This window comes from Anticarsia gemmatalis, chromosome W (genome assembly GCF_050436995.1).
Source record: "Anticarsia gemmatalis isolate Benzon Research Colony breed Stoneville strain chromosome W, ilAntGemm2 primary, whole genome shotgun sequence".
Lineage (NCBI taxonomy): Eukaryota > Metazoa > Arthropoda > Insecta > Lepidoptera > Erebidae > Anticarsia > Anticarsia gemmatalis.
This window is the reverse complement of record NC_134775.1, coordinates 1,411,653-1,436,655: the sequence shown is the minus strand read 5'-3', so window position 1 is coordinate 1,436,655 and position 25,003 is coordinate 1,411,653. Positions and strand designations below refer to the sequence as shown.

The following is a 25,003-nucleotide window of genomic DNA, read 5'->3' as shown; positions in this document are numbered from 1 at the left end:
GCAAGCGCGGGGCCCATCTATACTCCATTCGTGTGGGTATTTAACTAAACATAAACAAACTTGTGTGATCCTGATTGAGATTTTAATTTTTAAATTTTATATAAAGACTCGTCAAGATCACAGAAGTTTGTTTACATTGAGTATAGTAATCCATATTTTCGTGTCTCTCCCTGCAATTGTAGTATAAAATATTAAGACATATCTGAGTATTTTATATTCTTTGATTGTGAAATTATAATGATTGTATCTATATATTCGCTCATGGAAACTGCATTTCTAATTAGTAGTCGCCATAAAAGCATCACCGCAGACAAGACGAAATCTTAAACTATGCTTAACTTTTCTAATAATATAGACAGTACCTCTTGTATTAGCCGAAAAGTGATGAAGAGTTCGGTTTAATCCTGATACTTCTTTTCAAGCTTTTGAAATGAAATTGTCACTCATGCAGTTTTCACATTCTAGTTCTCATCTCTAGTCATAAATTTGTTAATATGTATTTTTTCTTTTCAGGACATGGAATATTGCCGGCAGAGTGCGAGGGAACAGCTGATTTTCTATTAATGTTTGATAAATTGTTCGATTCTTTTAACGGTCATTGCTATACTGATGATGCTAAAATGTATAAATGTTGTATAAAAAGAAATTCCCCTCACTTCCAACTGTGGGATGATTTGCTTCCAATTTTAGAGTCAATCAAATTTAAATCAGTAAAAAGTAGAAATGGTGTTGGTCAAATCAAATATGAGACAATTCCTTCTATTAAAAATTGGATTACGAATATAAAGACGTTCAAAGAAATGTTTGATTATTTATCAATTAATCATAATATAATTAATTTAGTAGCAAGAAATTTCAATCAGGACCCATTAGAAAATTTTTTTAGTTGTATTAGAAGTAATGGTGTCAGGAATATTAATCCCAATTGTAATCAATTTATGAATGCATTTAAAACGCTGATTATTAATAATTATAACTCACCCTATTCCGCAGGTGCTAATTGTGAAGCAGATTTTAATAATGTCATGCAATCATTATCATATCTGATTGTAAATAATCGTAATGATTCCCCTCATGTTGATTTTGCATGTAACATTGATTGTTTAATAAACATTATAACAGAAATTAAAAATAATGATTATTTACTGCATGTTGAATCAAAAAAATATGTGACAGGGTATGTGATTAAAAAATCGAAGACAAAAAGAACAATGGCAAGTTTTTACCTAAGTGTTATATGAAGCGTCTACAAATGGGACACGTGCAAAAGTTAGTAATTAATTTAGCCCTTTTTTATGATGAAATTAACTTTTTCGGTAAAAGCCTAGCTTAAATTATTTACAAAATAAACTTTTACTTGAATACGTCCACATCCAGTGGACATAATCTTTTAGTCAGTATTACCACTTACAAAATGTTTCAAAATTATTATTTTGTTTTTAAATATCAAAAAACGATTATTAAGTGAACGTTAAAAACAAATCACATAGGTTTTGCTAAAAAAAATAACAAATATAATTGATAGGTGTTTTAGTTACATATTTTATTATTAATGTTCTGATTAATAGTCAGGTATTATTAGATGAAAGTGTAATGGCAGCACTAAAAAAAATTTTTTTTTCCTTCCGTTGTTTAGAGTGATGTTGATAATCAATTATTTTCACAATCGATTGATCGATTATGACAAATATATAATACTAGCTGACCCGCGCAACTTCGCTTGCGCCACATAAGAGAATCATAATTCTCCCCGTTTTTGTAACATTTTTCACTGGTACTCTGCTCCTATTAGTCGTAGCGTGATGATACATAGCCTATAGCCTTCCTCAATAAATGGGCTATCTAACACTGAAAGAATTTTTCAAATCGGACCAGTAGTTCCCGAGATTAGCGCGTTCAAACAAACAAACAAACAAACTCTTCAGCTTTATAATATTAGTATAGACTCCTAATGACCGTAGCGTGATGTTATATAGCCTATAGCCTTCCTCGATAAATAGGCTATCTAACACTGAAATAATTTTTCAAATCGGACCAGTAGTTCCCGAGATTAGCGCGTTCAAACAAACAAACAAACAAACAATCAAACAAACAAACTCTTCAGCTTTATAATATTATATAGTATATATAGTATAGATAATATTAGTATAGATGAAAAGAATAATCCATTTATAATAGCTTATTATTTTAAGCAATTTTATTAGCATACTAGCTGACCCGTGCAACTTCGCTTGCGTCACATAAGAGAGAATGAGTCAAAATTTTCCCAGTTTTTGTAACATTTTTTACCGGTACTCTCAGCCTATTGGTCGTAGCGTGATGATATATAGCCTATAGCCTTCCTCGATAAATGGGCTATCTAAGACTGACAGAATTTTTCTAAATCGGACCAGTAGTTCCTGAGATTAGCGCGTTCAAACAAATAAACTCTTCAGCTTTATAATATTAGTATAGATTTGATTTGTTTGCAATAATAATATGTACTTAAATATATAAAATAAAACCTCAAATAGCATTACAGTAATCACTGACGTTATCATTACAGCATCCACAAAAACTTCCTTAATCAAAAATATTTTTAATAGTAAGTCGCAATATAACAGTAGTTTTTTTGGTTTTTAATCTTAATAATATCGTTTAAAAAATAATTAATTCGATTATATTCTATAATCGATTATGACTTCAATTATTTCAATAATCGATTAATTGATGATTGATTATCAGCATCACTAGTTGTTTACTTTGTTGTGAACTTGTTAGTTAGCTTTGCTTGCTACTGGTGTTACGATTGCTTTCTTGGTTTATCTTCAGTTTTGACTTGCATTGCCCCCGGACTCAATTCTCTGCCCCTCACGACTACTTGTGCTTTCTCATGGACTATCGACGTTCTACGCTGTAAACGACCAATAACTTTTTGCTAACCGGACTTTGATTGTGCCTCACTATTTTGAAATTGATATTGTTGTGTGAAGATGGAAAGACGTAATAGGCTTACACGCATCTTATGTGTGAATTGCAACATTTGCGTAAATACTCTTCGGCGATAATCTAAATCTGTTTTTTAGACATAAATAATGTAGAACAGCAATTTACATAAGTTTTTTCATGATATAACCTCAAAATATAAAATTGATCATATTTTTTTCTTGTGGCCCTCTCAAACCAAAAATCTTAATGATTCTGTTTAAGTTAAAGAAACTCTATAGTTTTAACATTTTTTCATTCATAGACGCTCCAAAACGATGTCAGGTAAAACTTTGTATGAAGACTTGCCATTGTTCTTTCAAAAATTGTGTTAATTGTATGAATAATTTGTGTAGATCTGGTGTTTTGTGTAGATTTTGATTCTTTTAATTATGAAATTCATTACTCTAAGAGATCATTATTTCATCCAAGTGTATTATTTATAAACTTAATGAATAATATATATTACGTAATTGTTGCATGCCTTAGGGATAATCCGAATTCCAAATTTATAAAGAATAAGATCAGATTTTTTATTGATTGTGCATGTGATTTCAGTGTAATAGATTGTGATAAACATAAAGTTGATTTGGTTGATTTTATATGTAATCTTAGTATTAAGTTGATTGTACACAGTTGGTGTTTAGGGGTGAATAGAATAATAAACGGTAAAATTTCAAAGGATTTTGCCAGCTTACGGCCCTGAGGTGCCCAAGAAATTGAATACACAAGAAATATATATTATTATTTATACCACTTCTTCCATGTATTTATTCCCCTGTACAACTCGGTAATATTTTCACAATAATAATAAAGTAGAAAACTATTAAATTATGTAGCGGAAAACAGAAGTAAGTACCTATCGTAAAAATGTTGCTATCACAGAAATACGTGGCAGGGTAATTAATCGTAATATTAATTTATGACGGCTATGTACCTTTAATATGTGTTATTTTAATAGTTAATTAAAATATAAATAAACTAATTATAATTATTGTGCTGTCTTAGCAAAAAGTTATTAATTAAAATACAAAAATGTTTATTATCCATGTATCGACTTTTGTAATTATTCTGGCAACACCGTGTCTATCTTGTCAGATACCGGAAAGAGTAAATCACATTGACAATTTGCGATTACTTGTTGTGACTGTGGGTGTTTGTTTGTTTTAAATTGAAAACTACGATCTTTAATTATGAATACTGACTCCGCCGATACTTCTACACCTGACGACCACGACCCTCTAATGGATTCCGCTTCCTCACTCATGACAATACTGGCGAGAACTTGGATTTGATATTAGATGCTTCAACTGACGACCCCGGCATTCACTCTGGACCTAGTGTTTCACAACAGTTTTCATCTACTGCTGCTGTGAGTCAAGATTTACGTTGTGTAAACTGTGGTTTGAATGGGTCTAGAATGCGAAGACACACTTTGGAAATTGCTGAAGTTCGATGTCTTGTACAACAATGGCTGGGAGTGCACCAGGTAAATAAGAAAATCTAATATAAGAAAAAGATCGTAACATAACTTATTTACTACTTAATCTGAGCTGAATATTCAATTATTACTTGCTACAAAAATAGTTAAATTATAAAAATATGTACTGCAACATACATCATATTATGTATTTCTTTTTATTTTCTTTTAGGTACAAGTTTCCAGTAATAATTTGGTGTGCCATACATGTTGGACCAATGCCTGGAACGAAATTCGACATCCAACTTGCCCTGAACCTATTGTTGGACATGTCAGCGTATGTATCAGCTGTGGCACATCACTGTTAAGGAGACGATCACATACACTGAATAATGATACGCCACGTGAAGCTGCTATTAGAAATATAATTGGCGAACAGATAGCACCTCGTCAGGTAATATAATATTATCTTTTAACACATTTGTTCTGTAATAAACATAATATGTACCTATATACTTATTTACATAAAGTAGTTATAGATGTTTATCCAGAGTCAAGTATACATAGTTTTTAAGCTTTGCTTTGTTTAGGACTGGACGGAGTTGTTGTGCCTCTATTGTCATTAACCTACCAGGCAAATCATTATGTACTAATATTTCACTAAATGAGATGTTTGTTTTATATTGTAGTTACCAAGAACAACCCTTCTTTGTCATACCTGTTGGAGAAGGACTGATAGAGCAGCATCATGTTCTACTTTGGAACGGGAACTAGAGGAAAGGGGTAGTCCTTCTCGGGAATGAGAGGAGACAGCTTCAATAGATCCACCTCAAGAAGAAGAAAGGATTCCGGATGCACCTGATAGTAATCAGATAGTGCTGCCAAATTATATCCGAGCGCCAAGTACACAACGACAATGTTTTTACCCTGGTTGCAATGGTACTCAGAGACTTTTAGTCCCATCATCTTTACGTGTAAGTTTACTTTGTGACTATAAGGCTGCGTTTCCACCAGAGATGTGCGATGGAAATGTGTCGTGCGAGGATGTCTAGCTGTGCTGTGAAAATGTGTGGGTGTTTCCACCAAAGCTGTGCGATGAAAATGTGTCTACGAGGATGTGTAGCGGAGCTGTGAAAATGCGCATTATGTGTGGTGCGAGGATGCGTTGCGAAGCTGTGAAATGTATCGACGGGGGTGCGGTGTAGTGGGAGCGGAGTAACGCGAACGCCTGCCTGCCGCTCACGTCTCACTTTGCTGTCGTTAGCGCTTGTAGTCGTACGCATGTCGTACGGTTGCGTGGCATAATGGACGAAAAATTAATTGATTCCGTTAAAAAGTTTCCGTGTTTGTGGAACACTTCTTTGTCATTTTACAAATTTAATGAAACTAAGGACGCTGCGTGGGAGGAAATAGTCAAAGAAATAAAATATAAAGATGGTAAGTAATAATCATGTATTAAAATCAGGTATATTAAAATACAAGTTACAATATTTGGGTATTTATTGTGTGCGATGAATTCGTGACGAAATACGAGTATCCTGCCATGACACTTTTCCTTGATTATTGAAATAAGAGCAGTATTTCTCTCTTACGTCATAACCATCACTTGACTCGACGACGGAAATGCTAGGAACGGATACAAGAGTACTTGTATTTGTTTTATCAATGGAATCCAAATAATTAGTTTGTCTTTCAATTAAAAAATTATGCATTACACATGTGGCTTTTACGATTTTGTCAACCGTTTCCACTCTGCATTCAAAGTCTTTACGATACACATACCACTTTCGTGCCAATACACCGAATGTAGCTTCCACAATGCGACGTGCCCTCGAAAGTCTATAGTTAAATATACGTTTCTGTTGGTCTAACTGGTCCCGCGGATACGGGCGCATGAAATTTTCCATCAAAGGAAAAGCCTCATCTCCAATGAATACAAATGGTACTGGTTCACCTCCTTCATATAATGGTTCAGGTTCAGGAAGGTTCTTGAAAATCCTTTGCTATTCGCTTCCAGTCGTCTTTAGTAGGTTTTGGAATAACAAGAGGTTGTAAAACGAGCCAAAGAGCATTACAAACTTCTACCACAATTCTCGACACACTTGCTACTCCAATCCTAAAATTTTCTGCCAATCTTGTGAACGACGAGCCCGTGGATAAATACCTGCAAAAAAGGATTGTTTATAATAATAATAAAATAATTAATTAACAAATAAAAAAGTACTCTTTACCTGTTACTGATTTTTTACGATCTGTAAGACAACATGCTTGGTATAAAAATGTTATATTCCTAATCATAATTTTCTATTATTTCAGTGAAAAGCGCAAAGTATCGTTGGAAACAACTACGGGATAGCCATCGGGACGCGCTAAAGAGGCAGAAATCTAAAAAAAGCGGACAGGCTACAACCAAAACACGTGAATGGAAATACCAAAAATTGATGGAATTTCTTTTACCGTACATGGCCAACAGAGATAGAGAGTCAAGTTATAAAGAGGATATTTCGTCACCAAATAAGAAAGATGACTCTTCGCAAAGCTCTCAATATTCATTAAACCAAGATGACTCTTCGCAGAGCACTGAACATACACCAAATCAAGTTGACAATCCCGACAATCTTTACGAAATAGCCTCAACTTCAGGCATTTCAACAGATTTGGCCACCGCGTCATCATCAAAAAAGAAAAAAGGCGATGAATTATCAATTTTAATACAAAAACATATGAAAAATCAAGAAGCTTTTCGAAAAGAAAAGCAAGAATTAAAAGAACTCTAAAACCAACGGACTACGATGATATTGATCATTTTTTTCTTTCAATGGCGAAAACATTTAAAAAATTACCAGATTACATGCAAGTTCCTTTAAAAAGGAAACTTTTTAATATGATTAACGAAGCCGAAGAATCTTACGTGCTGTCGTGGTATAATCAAAATATTGGTTATTCTTCAAGCTCTGGTACCAACGCAAGTAATATAGCAGGCCAGATGGATTTGCCGCCTCAGCTGGATCCTGAACAACTTGGTTATTCTTCAAGCTCTGGTAGGAATACAAATAAAACAGCGGGCCAGATGGATTCGTCTTTCCAACTGGAAGCCGTACAACCAGCATCTCCGGGGACTAGGAATACAAATAAAACAGCGGGCCAGATGGATTCGTCTTTCCAACTGGAAGCCGTACAACCAGCATCTCCGGGGACTAGGAATACAAATAAAACAGCGAGCCAGATGGATTCGTCTTTCCAACTGGAAGCTGTACAACCAGCATCTCCGGGGACTAGGAATACAGAGCCTAATTTACCATGAAGAAGAGGAACTTGTTGTCTACTTATTTTGCAGATTATGTTGTACTTTTCAATTAATATGTTTAATAAAGACAAAATTGATTCAAACTATTTTACTTACTTTAAACATACCGCCAATTTTTCCTTGGTGCTGATGCATTCTCTGTAGTGAGTGTCTTCCTTCTTGATAATGTTCTCAAATTGTGTAACTCATAAAAGTTACTTCTAGATACTCGATAAGAATTTTCGAATATTTCATCATCAGCCGTATAAAAAAAGGTAAAGAATTCTCCATGTAAACGATGATATTTAATATGGTTACGTATCCAAAACCTGTGTGTTCTTCTATTGTTTAAAATTATAGAACTAATAAACTCCGTATCTTCTGCTTCCATTTCTTCATCGCAAATTGTTAAATATAAAAGTATCTTCTTTTTCCAATTATCCATATCTATTTTACGCACTTCTACTTCCAACAAACTCCGTCTATGGACTGGCTGGTACAGTATGCGCAAACCTCGCAACACATCCTTCTCAACACATCCCTCGCACACATCCCTCGTACACATCCCTCGCACACATTCCTCGCTTGTTTTGTATGCGCAAAAATCTAGCTCCGCTGAGCCGTTTCCACTAGAGCTGTGCTGACCGAGGCGAGGTAAATGAAGCGATTCTATTGGTTCTTTACAAACACATCCCTCGCTACGCATCCTCGCACATCTCTGGTGGAAACGCAGCCTAATTATTGAGTATTTCTCAAAATTCATGTACATCTTTGAAAAAAAAAGTGTGCTATGAAACAGTTCAATAGTTTTATATTATAAATCATCACACAAAAAAAACACACACACACAATGTTGTAGGATGAATATTAATCTTTAAGATAACGAAGAATGAGTCACACCAGCACATCAAAATATGACTATTAAACATACTGCATTTAATTTGTGTAGTTATGCTGATAATAATAGTTTTTGTTTTATCAAAATCGGATCAAAATTACCGAAGTTACAGCGTTATAAAGTTTCACTGCTTTTTTAAATTTGCGTTGCTTCGCGCGCTATGCGCTGACGTCACGACGCAACAGACACGCTTGTTCGACTGCGGGTGATGCGGAGTTTTGATTTGAAAAGTGATTTGCATTTAATATTTAAAGAGTCTGAGTATGTGTATGTGTTATAAATTTAATCATCGTGTTTTTTGTAAAATAAGATATCCTCGATCTCGATCGCCACGCACACAGTCATCAACTAGACCCAGGTAAAGAAAGTTGAACTCGTATACTACTAATAATATTTTTGTGTGTAGTTAACAATAAAATTGAAAGTTTGTTACAACTGGCATTACAAATAATGAGTGTTACGTACCTACCAAGTGTAAATTTGGAAAACATAGTTTTAAAATAATATTATAAAAAAAAAGTTGTCACCCCTGCCTCTGACTTTAATCAGGTTGATGGCTATCATATGAACGCATGAATCTACTCTGTAGGTAGGTAGTCTTATATGATTGGGTGTGTAATGAGAACTTTTAAACTAACATTTTAATTTTGATATTATTAGATTTAATAAACATGGGTTCTTTTTTCAAAACAAAAAACCAACGCCAACTCAACCGCCGCGCTCGGCTCGCCGCCGCCTGTGAGGTCATTGAACTGCTTATTAAATAGTAATTATCAACTGTTAGGTAGAAGTTCATTGCTAGGTATGTATGAACATGATATGGCATCTTGATCTTGAGGAAGTGTTCAAAAGGCAATAAACTTCTATTTAACATTTGCGCTTGACAGTATCAGAACCGGGCTTTAAGTTTTAGATTAGGTGTCTTTTGCAAAAATATAAAACAGTTTACATGGTACAGAAAAAAAACAATTTTTGGGGTGTTTTTTCACTGGAGTTAGTACACATAGGAACAATACAATATTTTCTACCCATTTTGTTTGTCCACTATAAGCAAAACAAATTATTTAAAGCGAAACCGAGAGAGCGCAACGAGCCTATGTAGGTATCGGCAAGTACTGACGAAATAGCAGTGTCACGAGATGACGTCACACGTCCGTGCGGCCGCTTCGCCGGAGTTTGGCGCGAAGGCCATACTTTGACGCTTAATATCTCGGTCATTGAAGATACGAAAAAAATTAAAACAGGTTTTTTATCCTTGAAGTACCTAGTTTTTAAATATGCTCATAACAAAAATCATTGGTGTGACTCATTATAGCTATAATCATACTTATTACCAAATATTGAGATATTTTAAAAATAGTTTTATTTTACCTTTCATATAAAAACCTATTTGCCACTCTACCTTTTTCATGTGTTTTTGTTTCATAAAATTTGATACGTAGCTAAATTACTGTACATTTCTTTGTATCATCGTTCTACAGTAATCGCAGTTTCTGTATCAAATTGATTTTCTACGGGGTGTCATAATGAATGGCAATTTAAAGCAAAAAAACAAAATGAGTCGCTCTCATTTACTATTTAGTTATTACTCTTAAGTTACGATTTATTTCTACTTTCACATGAATTCTGAACGATTCCGTAGTTTTTTTACACGGACAACACTAGCTTCACTCTGATTGGCTGTTGGTCTGACGTCTCCGCCATTACATCTATCGCGAAAATCAGTGAGAACGTGTGTGTTTTGTGGAATTACTTTTTGAGACAGGAAGTAAAATCAGCGATTTTTCATAGAACGGTAAGTCTTCATTTACCCAATTTTTGTAATACGTATGGTACGAACATTTATTAAGCTTTTATATTTGCTGTAACAACTTTTATGCAAAAAATACTTTTTCTAACCTCACTTTGTCTGATATTTCGTAACGTTTTTTTCGAATTTCGTTACGTGACGAAAAAGTACAACATAAAGCTGAGTGTATACTGTTATAACCTGAATAAGCATAGTAATATCACTACTTAATTTATTAAAAAATATAATAGAGCGTCATTAACAAAATAATTGGATATACAGGTTATCCAGAAATTAACGATAAACCGAAAACGGGTGATAGGCCAAGTTGTGACAGTTATTAAAAAATATAAAAAAAATCTTTGTCATGTACTTTTCAAATTATAAAAAATTTACATCTTGTGATGATCTTTCAAGTCCTGAGACTACAAATATTAATTTTTCGTCATTTTTTTTTTTGTAATGTAATCATGACTAACACTTCTATAAATTACAGTTTGAAATTAAAATATACGTGCCTCAGTTTTAAATAAAATGTTGGATTTTTGTCCAACATTAAATTCAAAATAATTACATCACTCAACTTTTTTTAAAACCAAAAAAAGAAAAGTACATGACAAAGATTTTTTTTATATTTTTCTAATAACTATCACGCCTTGGCCTATCACCCGTTTTCGGTTTATCGTTGATTTCTGGTACACCCTGTATATGCTTTACAGAAGTGCCATCAGTAAAAAAATAATCAAATAATTTAGATTACGTTTTTGTGTGATTTAACAGCTTTTTACCCCTGAAATTACATACACATGTAAGTAAGAACATGAAGAGTGAAGAAGTGAAGATGTGAGAACTTCCTCTTTTTTTAAGTCGGTTCAAAAGCCTCGAGACTTTGTTTCAATTCGTTTAATAATAGAATTATACCGATTATTACAAATACTTAACTCTTGCTAATGACATTTCTGTAGAGATGGCAACTATACTTGTTGGTTATTACTTACAACTGCTTCTAAACAACTGCATTGCTTCTTTTGTTTTTTTAGGAATGCCGCCAAAACCAATGCCGAAAGGCAAAAAGCTTACAGGGAACGACTCAAAAAGGATAAGCCAAGTAAATATGAGGAAATCCGTGTCAAACATTTGGAAAAAGTTAAAGAAAATATCAAAAAGAAAAAAGAAATTCTTACAGAAGAAAAAAAACAAGAGCTACGAGCAAAATGGAGACAAGCCAATGCCAAAGAGCTGAAAGAAAAAAAAAGGCCTACTCTACGACAAAACAAAACAACACATTAGAAGTAAGAAAAAATGCTAAAAATAATACAACAATCCTAAACGAGAGACTGCAAAAGCTTACTGAAGAGAATACTCAATTAAAACGACGAAATAAGAATTTAAGACAGGCCTGTAATCGGATGAAAAAGCGAGTGGAAATTCTGAAAAAACGACTACCCCAACAAATTAGGCCTGATAATGATGCTATTTCCATTGAAACTCGTCAGTGTGACGACACACCATTAACAAAATCAAATAGTTTTTTAGAAGAAACTTTACCAAATGTGTCCGTGACGGAAAAAGAAAAGGTAAAAAAGAAGTTATTTTTGCTAAACACAATATACAGATTCTTTAAAATCAGAGTTTAATAAAGCAGATACCAAAGAGAAGAAAGTACTAAAAAAAGTTGCTACCAACGATATTGCAAATAAATACAAATTAAAAACAGCTATTTCTAATGTTTTTGGTCTGAAACGAAATGAAAAAGAAATACAAGAAAGATATACAAGATTTCTTTGAAAGAGAAGATGTAAGTAGACCTAGTGCGGGAAAAAAGGAGTGCATAACGAGAAACAAAGAGAAATTGCAAAAGAGATATTTAACCGATTCGTTGCGACTTGCGTTTTCGTAAACTTCTAGCTGTGGCGGCAAACAAATATTTCGTGACACGCGTGTCGGGCCAACCGCCATAGAAGTTGATGACACGCCTATAGTGCTATCAGCCATGTGTAAAAGAAAAAGGGTTTTATGCTTATTTTCTACTTATTCAGACGTGATTCAGTTTAGTCGACTTCTAACGTCAGTTGTGAACGGAAAGATACGTGGTTATAATTGGTATTTAAAGTGGCTAACTAGTGGTTTCAGTGAAATGGATGGTGAGTAATTTTTTCATACGCAAGTTGTAAACCTTTTGTACTATTTAAAAAAAAAAGTAAAATGGCCTAAAGCAGCTTATCGTCATAGAATTACAACGTTTTGTTGTAAATACTGTAATGTAAATGACACAGCCGACACAGGTGCCGGTTGACTCATTTATTAAAATAATATCTTAAGAAATGTAGCTGTTGCAGGTTGCAGCTATCATCTTTTAATTTAATATCACTGGACTTCTTAACAGATTATATTTAAAAATGTACAAATACACATAAACTTAATATAGCAGTAAATTTATTTATATGTATTTGTAAGAATAGTGTTAATGAAAACCAATATATTTAGTGTAAATAAAACGAAGGGGATTTTTTATTTACATTACACACTGCTGTCTTCCCTACTTCATTTATTATTTTTATAGTAACCTGTAAGTCATTTTGCCATATACCTATCGATTATATAATAATATATACCCATGTACTGCAATACTACAAAGAAAATAAAGTTTAATTATTATTACATTACCTATGTAAACTCGAATAACTTATTACATAAAGTGAATTTAAAAACATTACATCCTTAATAATTCCTATTGTATTTCTTGTCTTACATGGTTAAAACAGGTGTGGCTATTAATTATAATCCATAATCATAGCTAATCGCAGTGATCGTAATGCAACTTATCAAGGTTGTCAACTCCCGAAATTATCTGATTCGCATTATTTTCAGAAACGAAGACTATAGGAATAATCTATATTCAAAACAAATAAATCTTTAGTTTGAAAGCACCTTATGAAATCTCAATTTGAGCGAGTTATATGATATTTAAAAAAGACACGCCTCTCGTGTCATACGCCATATATAAAAGAATTGAATGGCACGCCTGTCGTGCCATCCGCAACGAATCGGTTAATGGAACCAATATACAAGCTTTATAGAAAATACAGATTTGAGGGTGGTAAAGCGTCTTTGCAAACTTTTTATCGTTTTCGACCGTTCTCCGTTGTGAAACCAAGACTTCAAGATAGGAATACTTGTGCTTGCATAAAGCATAGTAATTTATCTTTCAAGGCAACATCGTTGAAGAAGCTAGGTTTGCTTCAGACATCTGACATTGACGAACTTATGAAAAATGTCACTTGCAGTAAATGTTTTAAATGCATGTACTCTGAGTGTTCTGAATGCAAAAATAAGAAACTAGCTGTTGATTTGACAATAAATGAAGACAGCCCTGTGGAGTGGCTTCAGTGGAAAATGGGCACACACACTTATATTAAAATTGAGAAAAAGAAATGCGTAGAAAAACATACAAAAAAGTATTCAAAACAGGTAGTGAAAGGGACAGTGAATACATTGATAAAAGAATTTCAAAATGATGTTCAAAAATTTAAAACTCACTACTACAATGTTCAACATCAGTACTTGGCGTGGAAAAAGTGTATTGAAAACCTTGATGAAGACGAAGCTGCATTGATTTGCGATTTTTCAGAAAACTTTTCGTGCAAGCAGTCTGAAGAAATTCAGGCGGTACACTTTGGAGGGTCTAGAAATCAAGTCACATTGCACACTTGCGTCCTTTACAGAAAAAATGTGAAACCCCAATCTATATGCTCCATATCCCCAAATAATGAACATGGGCCTGGAGCAATTTGGGCCCATTTGGATCCAATAATGAAACTGTGCCAACACCTTACCATAAAAAAGATTCATATATTTTCTGATAGCCCTGCAACTCAGTACCGCCAAAAACATAATTTTTTCTTGTTCCAACATAATGTAAAAGAATACGGATTTGAATATGCAACTTGTAATTTTTTTGAAGCCTCTCACGGCAAAGGGCCAGCTGACGGGGTTGGTGGGGCATTAAAGCGCCAACTTGACAATCATATTTCACATGGCAATGACATAACCAACGCAAAAGAAGCATATGACTATTTAATGGTTAACAGTAAAGTAAAAATGTTTTATGTAAATGACAACGACATTCAGAAGATGACCAAAAATATCCCTGAAAATATTATTCCTATAAAAGGAACAATGAAGCTGCATCAGATTGTAACGGATGGCAACACGACAATTAAATATAAAATGCTGAGCTGCTTTGATTGCCAGAAAAACATCTGCTGTGATTGTTACTACACTAAAGAACATGAACTTCTATCCAACACCCTGTCAGAACCAAAAGCATCATACAGTAACAAACCACAAGTCTTGAAAAAACAAAAACCAGTAGCGAAAAGATTCAAAAGAATAAATAGTTCTACTACGACGGAGAGTAATGTCAGTATGAGTTGTCATAGTGATTCAGATCTGATAGATGCGGATTTTTGGAACGAGGACAATGATTTGTATAGATGACAAAGAGAGTGATCAAGACTTAGAGGTGAATGTCCATTTGAGAGCAAATATAAAACTATATATAATTATATATATATATCAGTGGCGAAGGCTCCCTATAACCCGATTCCTACCGGCTTTACCTTCGGAACACTCCTAAAAATGCGTCACATAAATGTGTATTATTCTCAAAAAAATATCGTTTATTTAAATTAAATTCTATGTTTATTACGACATTCATCAATTCATCAATATTTTCAATACGACTAATTTAACATAAATAAATGAATAAACGCCTGTTCTATTTGTCATAGCAAAAGTTGCATTACCCAAAATTGCCGTCGAACAACTCGACGGCGCGCGCAGGAATCGCGTAAAGGGAAAAAGATGTCGATGACGTCACGCGGGCGTACTTTTCTATGGCGCGTTTTACCGGCGAGGTAACCCGGAATTCATCGGCTTATTGGGCGACTAGTAGGTACAACAGGCGCAGCGGCGCGGCAACAAGCGAATGTGTGAGTGAGATGCAATGATATTTAATGAGAGAGAGACAACTAATGCATTTGTTGTGATGACATTTATGATTTTAGATTTAGTTTTGTTTTCATTTTGCGCGCCTATTTTAGGTTATTTTGGATTATTATGTTTATTATATTTGGACGAGTTAAATTGTGTTAAATTATCTATGAATGTTATTATTTTGTGTAATATCGTGGTGATTGTGTGAATGTACTGGTCGTATCTTACGCGTATTTGTAAGTATTACTTTCATTGTTATTGTTTGTGTATTGCGATCATGGACAACAAGTAGGTAGAAGTAGAAGCAATAAATATTGTTAAATTAGTTATTCAGTAAATAAATGTTGTAGAGTGTAGACATTGTTTTCAAAATGCTCCTGGTGCCAACATGTACCTATTTACCAAAATAAATAATACAGAATGCAAAGGACATGATAAGTATTTTAAATTAACATTCCCTTAGGTTATTCTCTACGATATAACTTTTTAAATTTATCAATGGCTTATTGGTAGGTACCTAGCTGTAAAGTGTTTGTGTATTATTTCTCCGATTGTTTCTAGTAGATAGCATTTGGAATCAATCAAAGTTGTATTTAAATAATAAGACACTTATTTTAACATAAAATTTGAAGTCGTAGGATAGAATCATTCCTCATCAATAATTTCGTTCATAGGTAGGTTAGGTTACCTACTTAGTTCTTACCTACTATGAAAGTAGTTTGGTATGGTTAGTGGTCAACCTAGTGTCAAATTTGTTCAAGCCGCCATCGCGTCGGTCACCCATCTATGGAATGACCGCACCAAGAGTTGCTTAACGTTAGCTTAAGCAGTTTTAGCTCCGGCTTGCCTTTTAACAAAACTCACCCTTCGCCACTATATAAACTAGTCCCAAAAATTAAGGGATATAAAAAAAGAATCCAAATTTTTGGGTGATTTTCAACAAGCTGTAACTCCGAGGAAAATGGTCGTTCAGAAAAAATAAAAAAAACAAATTGTAGCTTCAAGTGTCTAGTTTTTAGATATGACCATGAAAATTTTTTGTCATGGCCAGGTCTGGAGAAATCCTACGAAAACTACAAAAAAAAATTTATTCCAAATTTTTTCCCTCCTAAAAAAGGTCCACGGGCTTCAAAAAAATTTTTTTGATTCTTTCGTTCTAAAGTTCTTTTAGAAAATTTAATCTTCTTTAATTTGCCGTATTCAAAAAGCCTGTACGACGATTTGCCACGGAGTTATCGTCAATCAAGGCAAAAAAGTAATTTTCGACTTTGATATTCAATAACTCCGGAAATAATGATCGTACAGGAAATCAAAGGAGGGTTTTGAAAACTGCACAATATTCCCTATAAGAAAATGTAAACATCTTCTAAGAAAATTTTTTTTTGAATTGAAAACTCGGACTGAAAAAAAGACAAAAATTCGCGAAATTAAGGATATTTGGATAACTTGGTATAACTTTGGATAAAATGGATGAACGAAGGATGTCGTCGGTAATTTTTCAACCTCAAAGTGTCCCCTAAAATCCCTCAAAAATTCAAAGCGCTGCGATTTTTTTTTCATTGTGCCCCGAAGCTTCAAATTCTTTGTTGTTGCAATAATCACCATTGTGAGCAATTTTGTGATTTTAATTAATTTTTTTAAAAAACATTTTTTTTTCTCTCTAAAATCTTTATTTTTTTCGATTAAAAAGCAAATCGCGTGCCTATGCTCACTCCATGACATCGTCGAGCCCGATTGGCTTATGTGCATGACCATCACGAGTGGGGTCGTAGACAGTGGACCAGTGTCTTATGGACTGACGAATCTCGATTTTGACTTCATGGCAGCGATAGACGATCTCTCGTTTTGCGATTTGCTTTTCAATCGAAAAAATAAAGATTTTAGAGAGAAAAAAATATTTTATTACAAAAATGAATAAAAACCACAAAATTGCTCACAACGGTGATTTTTGCAACAACAAAGAATTTGAAGCTTCGGGGCACAATGAAAAAAAATCGCAGCGCTTTGAATTTTTGAGGGATTTTAGGAGACACTTTGAGGTTGAAAAATTACCGACGATATCCTTCGTTCATCCATTTTATCCAAAGTTATACCAAGTTATCCAAATATCCTTAATTTCGCGAATTTTTGTCTTTTTTTCAGTCCGAGGTTTCAATTCAATAATTTTTTTTTTCTTAGAAGATGTTTACATTTTCTTATAGGGAATATTGTGCAGTTTTCAAAACCCTCCTTTGATTTCCTGTACGATCATTATTTCCGGAGTTATCCTCTCAAGCGCCCGGCCACCGTGTCACGGTTGAATGTTCTACCCCCGTCAAGCGCCCCGCCACCGTGGTACGGCAAAACGATCTTACATTTAAAAAACGTAAAAACGAAATGCTAAAACGATGTTTATCCCTTTCAAACATATTTGACATTGAAGCTGATGAAACGAGACGACGATCTAATGCACACACTTGAATAAGTGGTTGATATAGGCCAGAGAGCACCTTAAACAACATCTGACCCAACGACATGTTCCTTTATGACCAATATTGTAAATCCTTTTTTTAACTAATTTTAATGTACAGGTCAATCACTCAGTTACATGAATTATGTTATGTTATTCTATGTTATGTTTACTAAATGCGTCTATTTATATTTTATTGTATCCTGCTAAATTATTGTATTAGACTATAAGAGAATTATAAGTTTCATTTAATATTTTAAGCGGAATGTTGAACCCAACATTCCCTAGATGGCATTGTTAGGTACGGCTGAATCGCGCTATGGTTTCGTTACGCGCGCGGGTATAAATACCCCGAGAAAATTGTTTATTGGTGTGAATTTATAAGCTTGAGAATATACATATTTATACAAAGTATAGTGTGTTTGTTTCTCGCCTTTCGGACCTAGAATTCGTTCATGGTCCTTCGAGCCGGATTCGTCGGACGTGTTTGGTAGTCATCTGTGGTGGAAGTGGCTACTACCCTGACGTCACTACTGGACAGTGAGTGGAATCGCTATTCAGATTTACCCCGTGAGCAAGACGCTGGGAGAAGCGTAGCTGCATTGGCGGTGCCGGGTGCTGATACCTGGAGGAGCGGCGTTCAAGGGAGGACACTGGCAGATTGGTCACCGAGGAGCGCTGGAGGGCGCCATCTACTTGGAGTTGCAGTGAAATTAAGTGTCAGTGAGTGCAGTGTAATATTGTGAGTACATTTTCAACCTTATTTCTGAGAGAAGATTAACTTAGTAGTTTGAAGATTATCGAGTAATATTGTGCCTTGCAAGATATAATAAGTAGTAAATTGTGGACTTGTAATAGTTTTAAGTGAAAAGTGGTTGAGACGGGGAATCCATGCCGGATTTTTCATCGATATAGAAGTTCGCCAAACACTTGTAAAATTTTATAGAATTTGGTGGGACTTAGAAAAATTGAGTAGGTTATTGGCCGTCTCTTTTACTTGGAACTTATATTATTTTAAGCATATTATATTACTTGATTAGGGTTTAGTTAATATTTTTTTGAGTGATTTTGTTAGTTTATCACTGTAATAAAATCAGCTAAGATGGAGTCTTTAAGTGATCTTCAAGAGGACATCAGATGTAAAATGTTGAAGGCTAAATAAAACTAATTTTAAAAAGTCTCCGAAAGAGCGTTTAACTGTGGCGTACCTTCAAACTCGCATTGAAAACTTAGAACAACAGTGGGCATTGTTCTCAGATACCCATAGCAAAATTGTAAGTGCAATTGCAAAGGCCGAATTGTATTGCTCTGATTATTATAAAAATGAGGTTTATGATCAGGTTGAGGAATTTTATGTAGAATTTAAGAGTGAGTTGAAAGAACGGCTAACCCGTTACTCTCCTGCTACTTTAAGTACTGAGTCTCAATCTTGTTGTCATAGTGGCAAGTCAGGGAATAGAGTGAAGTTGCCAGAGATAAAAATTCCCACATTTTCAGGAAAATATACAGAGTGGCAGACCTTTAGAGACTTGTTCTTAGGCTTAGTCCATGAGAATAAATCTCTGGATGATGCTCAAAGGTTTTTTTATTTGAAGGGACACTTGACCGGCGAAGCTGAGCAATTGTTGCGAAACATAAATATTAACGCTAACAATTATGACAGTGCGTGGGATAGGCTCAATAAAATGTACAATAACAAAAGATTTTTAGTTAATGGTATTTTGAAACGCTTAGTAAGTCAAAAACCCTTGTCTACAGAGTCGGCAACAGAGATCAGAGCATTGATCAATACGACCTCTGAGTGTTTAGATTCCATTAATAACTTAGGAGTTTATACATCGTCGTGGGATATTTTAATAATACATATTATAAGTGCTAAGCTAGATTCAGAAACCAAAAAGGCTTGGGAACTGAAGGTATCATCAGAACCTACAGACGAACTGCCAACGTTTGGTCAATTTTCCGAATTTCTGATAGGTCGCTTTAGGGGTTTAGAAAATTTAGTGTCCATGCCACGCATTGATAAAAGGAGTAATACAAGGTCTTTTCATGTTGTTAAACCAAAGGTGACTGAGTCCTGTGCGTATTGTACTGCAGATCATAAAATCACTTCTTGTAAGGCCTTTAGTAAGCAATCTAATGATAGTAGGCGCGATTTTGCTATGGAGAAGAAATTGTGTTTCGTCTGTTTGAATAGCAACCATTCTGCCAAGTTTTGTAGAAACATTGTCCGGTGTCAGGTGTGCAAACGCCGCCACCATTCATTATTACATCCTAGTGGTGTTTCTGGGTCCGTAGAAGGAATAGAGATTCACAAAAAAGCCTCATCGACTGATTCGATGAAGGAGGATGCTGTTTTAAACAGTCATAAGTACCGTGCAAGCGGAGGGGTCTAATGAGCCAGTAGTGTCTTGTCTTACGACAGGGAACCGTGATAAAACGGTTTTATTAAGTACAGCTGTGGTGCAAGCTGGGTCGAAAGACGGAACTTATCTAACAGTTAGGGCTCTACTAGACCAAGGTTCTCAAGGATCTTTTGTTACTGAGGCCGTCGTCCAACATTTGGGCTTAAAAAAGACTACGGCAAACCACACCATAATAGGTGTAGGAGGGGACAAAAGTGTGACGTCTAAGTCCATGGTCCACATAAGTATAAGATCGAGGATTGATCCCCAATTTCAAATGAAGGTTAAGGCTCATGTCTTGAAGTCAGTCACGTCTTTTCTCCCAGGTGCGAAAGTAACTAGAGTAGAATGGATGAACCTGCGAGTATGTGATTTGGCCGACCCTGAATACTACAGGCCTAATAAATTGATATTTTATTAGGTGCGGAGGTATATAGCCAAATCATAAAGGAAGGCATTAACCGACACCCGAATGGGTCCCTTTTGGCGCAAAGTACTACGTTCGGATGGATACTGTCCGGGGTTTGTGAGGTGGACAACTCGACTTCTATTTGTTCTCATATCACCGTGATGCCTGCTAGTTCAAACTCTGACGAACTGTTAAGGAGATTATGGGAGTTGGAATCTGAACCAACTACGAAAAATAAGAAGCTCACGGAAGAAGAGACTAAATGTGAGAAGTTATTCACGGCTACCACGAAGCGCGATGACGATGGGCGATACGTTGTGCGTTTACCGTTTCGTCATGCTGATCCGGACTGTATGGTGTATGTATGGTGAGTCAAGAAAAATAGCTGAAAAACGATTTAAGGGATTAGAATTGAAATTAGGAAGAAATAGTCAATTAAAATCAGAGTATACAAAAGTTATTGATGAATATTTACAGCTTAATCACATGCGAAAGGTTAATGAGTTAGAAAAGGGTAATAAAAACGCTGTTTACTTACCTCACCACGCAGTAGTCCGGGAGGATAGGGACACAACTAAAGTGAGAGTTGTATTTGACGCTTCCTGTAAAGGAACAAATGGAAGATCCCTAAATGACAACTTGATGATTGGTCCTACTTTACAGGCTGAACTTCGCCATACTATTATGTGCTGGAGAAAGTACAAAATATGTTTAGTCGCAGATATAATAAAAATGTATCGGCAGGTTTTAGTAAATAGGAAAGACACTCCATATCAGCGCATACTTTGGAGAGAGAATCCGGATAAGCCTATAGAAGACTTTGAATTGATGACAGTCACATTTGGCACGGCTTCAGGACCGTATTTGGCTGTGCGGGCACTGCAACAGCTTGCTTATGAAGAGTGTCAGAGTGGGTCTGAAATATCTCAAATCATATTAGAAGACTTCTATATGGATGATCTGATGACAGGAGGCGAAAATTTAGAAAAGTGTTTTACTATTTACAATGAGTTGACTAGAGTTTTGGAAAAAGGAGGTTTTCAACTGCAAAAGTGGCGAAGTAATAGCAAGGAGTTATTAGACAAGATTAGAGGTAAGAATGATGATAAGGTGGAAGATTTAAGGATAAAGGTAGACGATGTAAATAAAATTCTGGGACTTACCTGGAATTCACAGGAAGACGTTTTCCAGTACACCGTCGATCTTACTCCACCTAAAGAACCTGCTACAAAAAGGAATATAATCTCCGATATTTCGCGACTGTTCGACCCACTAGGTTGGTTGGCGCCGTGTATAATTGTAGCCAAGATATTAATACAAAAGCTGTGGCTAGCTGGAGTCGAATGGGACCAGGAAGTTCCAAACAATTTATTAAAGGAATGGACCACTTACCGTCAGAACTTACCTGCTCTAGCTGGAATAAAGATTCCGCGATGGTTACATTCGTACGAATGTACTAAAGCTGAATTGCATGGGTTTGCGGATGCTTCTAAACTGGCGTATGCTGCGGTTGTATATCTGAGGAGTTTTGATGAGATGGGCAATGTTCGAGTTTCGTTAGTGACGTCAAAAACTAAGGTGGCTCCAATAAAAAAGGTCTCGATTCCTAGGCTCGAACTTTGCGCTGCAGTGCTGTTATCTAAGTTGATGACAGAGGTATCTGAAGTTTTAGGAATATCTAAGGCTAATCTGCACGCTTATACCGATAGCGAGGTCGTACTGGCTTGGCTAAATCAGCATCCTAGTCGCTGGAAAACCTTCGTGGCCAACAGGGTTTCGGAAATCCTAATTACGCTTGACACTCAATACTGGTCTCACGTTCCATCTAAGGAGAACCCAGCTGATTGTGCGTCTCGTGGAATTTCTCCGGCTGAACTAGCAACGACGTCCATGTGGATAGATGGTCCAGAATTTCTTTCAAAGAAGGTGATAAACTTCAAGAGACCAAAACACCTAATTACGTCGTTAGAACAGACTAAGGTTCATACAACGGTCCTTGACACTAATTTTTGGCAAGTGTTCTCCTCTCTTTCGAAGCTTGTTCGGGTAGTCGCTTACTGTTGTAGATTTTTAAATCTGAGGAAATCCTGTATATCTAAACACAGCACTATTTATTTAACAAAAAAAGAGATTGATGAGGCGATGGAGCGATGTATCAAGAGATGTCAGGAAGAAGAATTAGCAGAAGAGTTAGAAGAATTAAAAGATAAGGGATGTCTAGCTAAAGGAAAGAGTTTGAAATCATTAAACTTATTTTTTGACGCAAAGGGTATAATAAGAATTGGTGGGCGTTTAGAAATGTCTCAGTTAGAATTTAATGAGAAACATCCAATTCTTATACCAAAGGAATCCGCTTTAACCAAGCTCTTGATTGCAGATGCTCATAAAAAAACCATGCATGGTGGACCACAACTCATGATGACGTATTTGCGTTCTATGTATTGGATAATGGGTGTTAAAGCTTTAGTTAAAAAGTATTGCAGAGATTGTGTGGTTTGTATTCGTTACTCAAGCAAGGCAACCACTCAGCTTATGGGACAATTACCTTCATCACGAGTGACCCCAAATAAACCATTCCTGATAAGCGGCTTAGACTACGCTGGTCCTATAAATATACGGGTTTCAAAGGGTCGAGGAAACAAGTCATATAAGGGGTACATAGCCTTGTTTGTATGTATGTCGACACGGGCAATACACCTTGAAGCTGTCAGTGATCTGACTACCCAAGGGTTTTTAGCTGCTTTTAGGCGGTTTGTAGCAAGACGTGGACGATGTGCTGAGTTAAATAGTGATAACGCTACCAATTTTGTAGGAGCTGCTCGCGAACTGCATTGTTTATTCAATGAAGAAAAATCTTCTTTCAAAAATGAGCTGGCCGAGTCTCTAGCGAACAATGGCACTCATTGGAACTTCATCCCACCTCGCTCTCCAAATTTCGGTGGATTATGGGAGGCAGGTATTAAATCTACCAAGTTTCATTTGAAGAGGGTCATTGGAAACTCTACGTTGACATACGAAGAGCTAGGAACTGTCTTGACGCAGATCGAGGCTTGCCTTAATTCAAGACCCTTGTCATACGTAGAGGGACAAAATGAATTGGTCGTACTAACACCTGGTCATTTCCTGGTAGGTGACGCACTCGTTGTAGTTCCAGATGGCAATTATGAGAAGTCAAACACTTCGACCCTACGACGATGGCAACTCCATCAGAAAATGATGCAAGATTTTTGGCGTGGATGGTCGCGAGATTATCTTCACCAATTACTTCAAAGGCATAAGTGGGAGTACCAAAACCCAGAACCATCAATAGGTGACGTAGTTTTGATAAAAGAGGATGACATGCCTCCTGGTAGATGGTTGCTAGGCAAAATAGAGCAAAAGCATCCGGGTCCCGATAAGATTACTCGTGTAGTTTCAGTACGCACTAAGGGCACAGTAATCAAAAGACCCACATCTAAGATTTGTATATTGCCTGTAACTAAATAAGTTGTTTTAAGTTTATTATGTGTATTTTTTTTTTTTTTTCTTTTTTTTTTTTTTTTTAAAGACAACTCCCGCACTAAGAATTGCTCTTGTGTCGCGGGGACTTTTACAAACATACAAACAACGGACACAAAGCACAACCAGACCCGAAACAATTATTTGTGGATCGCACAAATAATTGCTCCGTGTGGGAATCGAACCCACGACCTCCCGTTGCAGTGGTATCGGCGTGGCGACCTAAACCACTGCGCCACGGAGGCAGTCAAGTATTCCTTAAGTGTTTTACTTTTTAGTTGTGTTTAAGGGACATATTGCATTATGCCCTTGGTGGCCGGTATGTACAGGTCAATCACTCAGTTACATGAATTATGTTATGTTATTCTATGTTATGTTTACTAAATGCGTCTATTTATATTTTATTGTATCCTGCTAAATTATTGTATTAGACTATAAGAGAATTATAAGTTTCATTTAATATTTTAAGCGGAATGTTGAACCCAACATTCCCTAGATGGCATTGTTAGGTACGGCTGAATCGCGCTATGGTTTCGTTACGCGCGCGGGTATAAATACCCCGAGAAAATTGTTTATTGGTGTGAATTTATAAGCTTGAGAATATACATATTTATACAAAGTATAGTGTGTTTGTTTCTCGCCTTTCGGACCTAGAATTCGTTCATTAAAGATTTGAGTATATTTTACAGTTGGATTTTAATGTCATTATGCGTCATATTATTTTTTTTGCCTGAAAATATTTTTTAGACTTTCTTTAAACACATGCCTAAAGCACAAAATATTTAGATTAAACCGACTATTGTACTACCACTATCAAATATTATTTGTGGTTTATTTTTTTAATCTATAGCAAATTTTATGTAGATTTCAAATATATAAGGTGTGAC

At 35.5% G+C, this 25,003-nt stretch overlaps 1 protein-coding gene and 1 pseudogene across 1 annotated transcript; one reads left to right on the top strand and one right to left on the bottom strand.

The window, feature by feature from the left end:
• Positions 1-6,361: 6,361 nt before the first annotated feature.
• Positions 6,362-8,396, bottom strand: LOC142985776 (uncharacterized; annotated as a pseudogene).
• Positions 8,397-19,044: 10,648 nt separating this feature from the next.
• Positions 19,045-24,289, top strand: LOC142985798 (uncharacterized). The gene has a single exon (XM_076134046.1). The coding sequence runs from the start codon at positions 20,916-20,918 to the stop codon at positions 24,102-24,104; it is 3,189 nt and encodes a 1,062-aa protein (XP_075990161.1). The 5' UTR covers positions 19,045-20,915; the 3' UTR covers positions 24,105-24,289.
• The last annotated feature ends 714 nt before the right edge of the window (positions 24,290-25,003 follow it).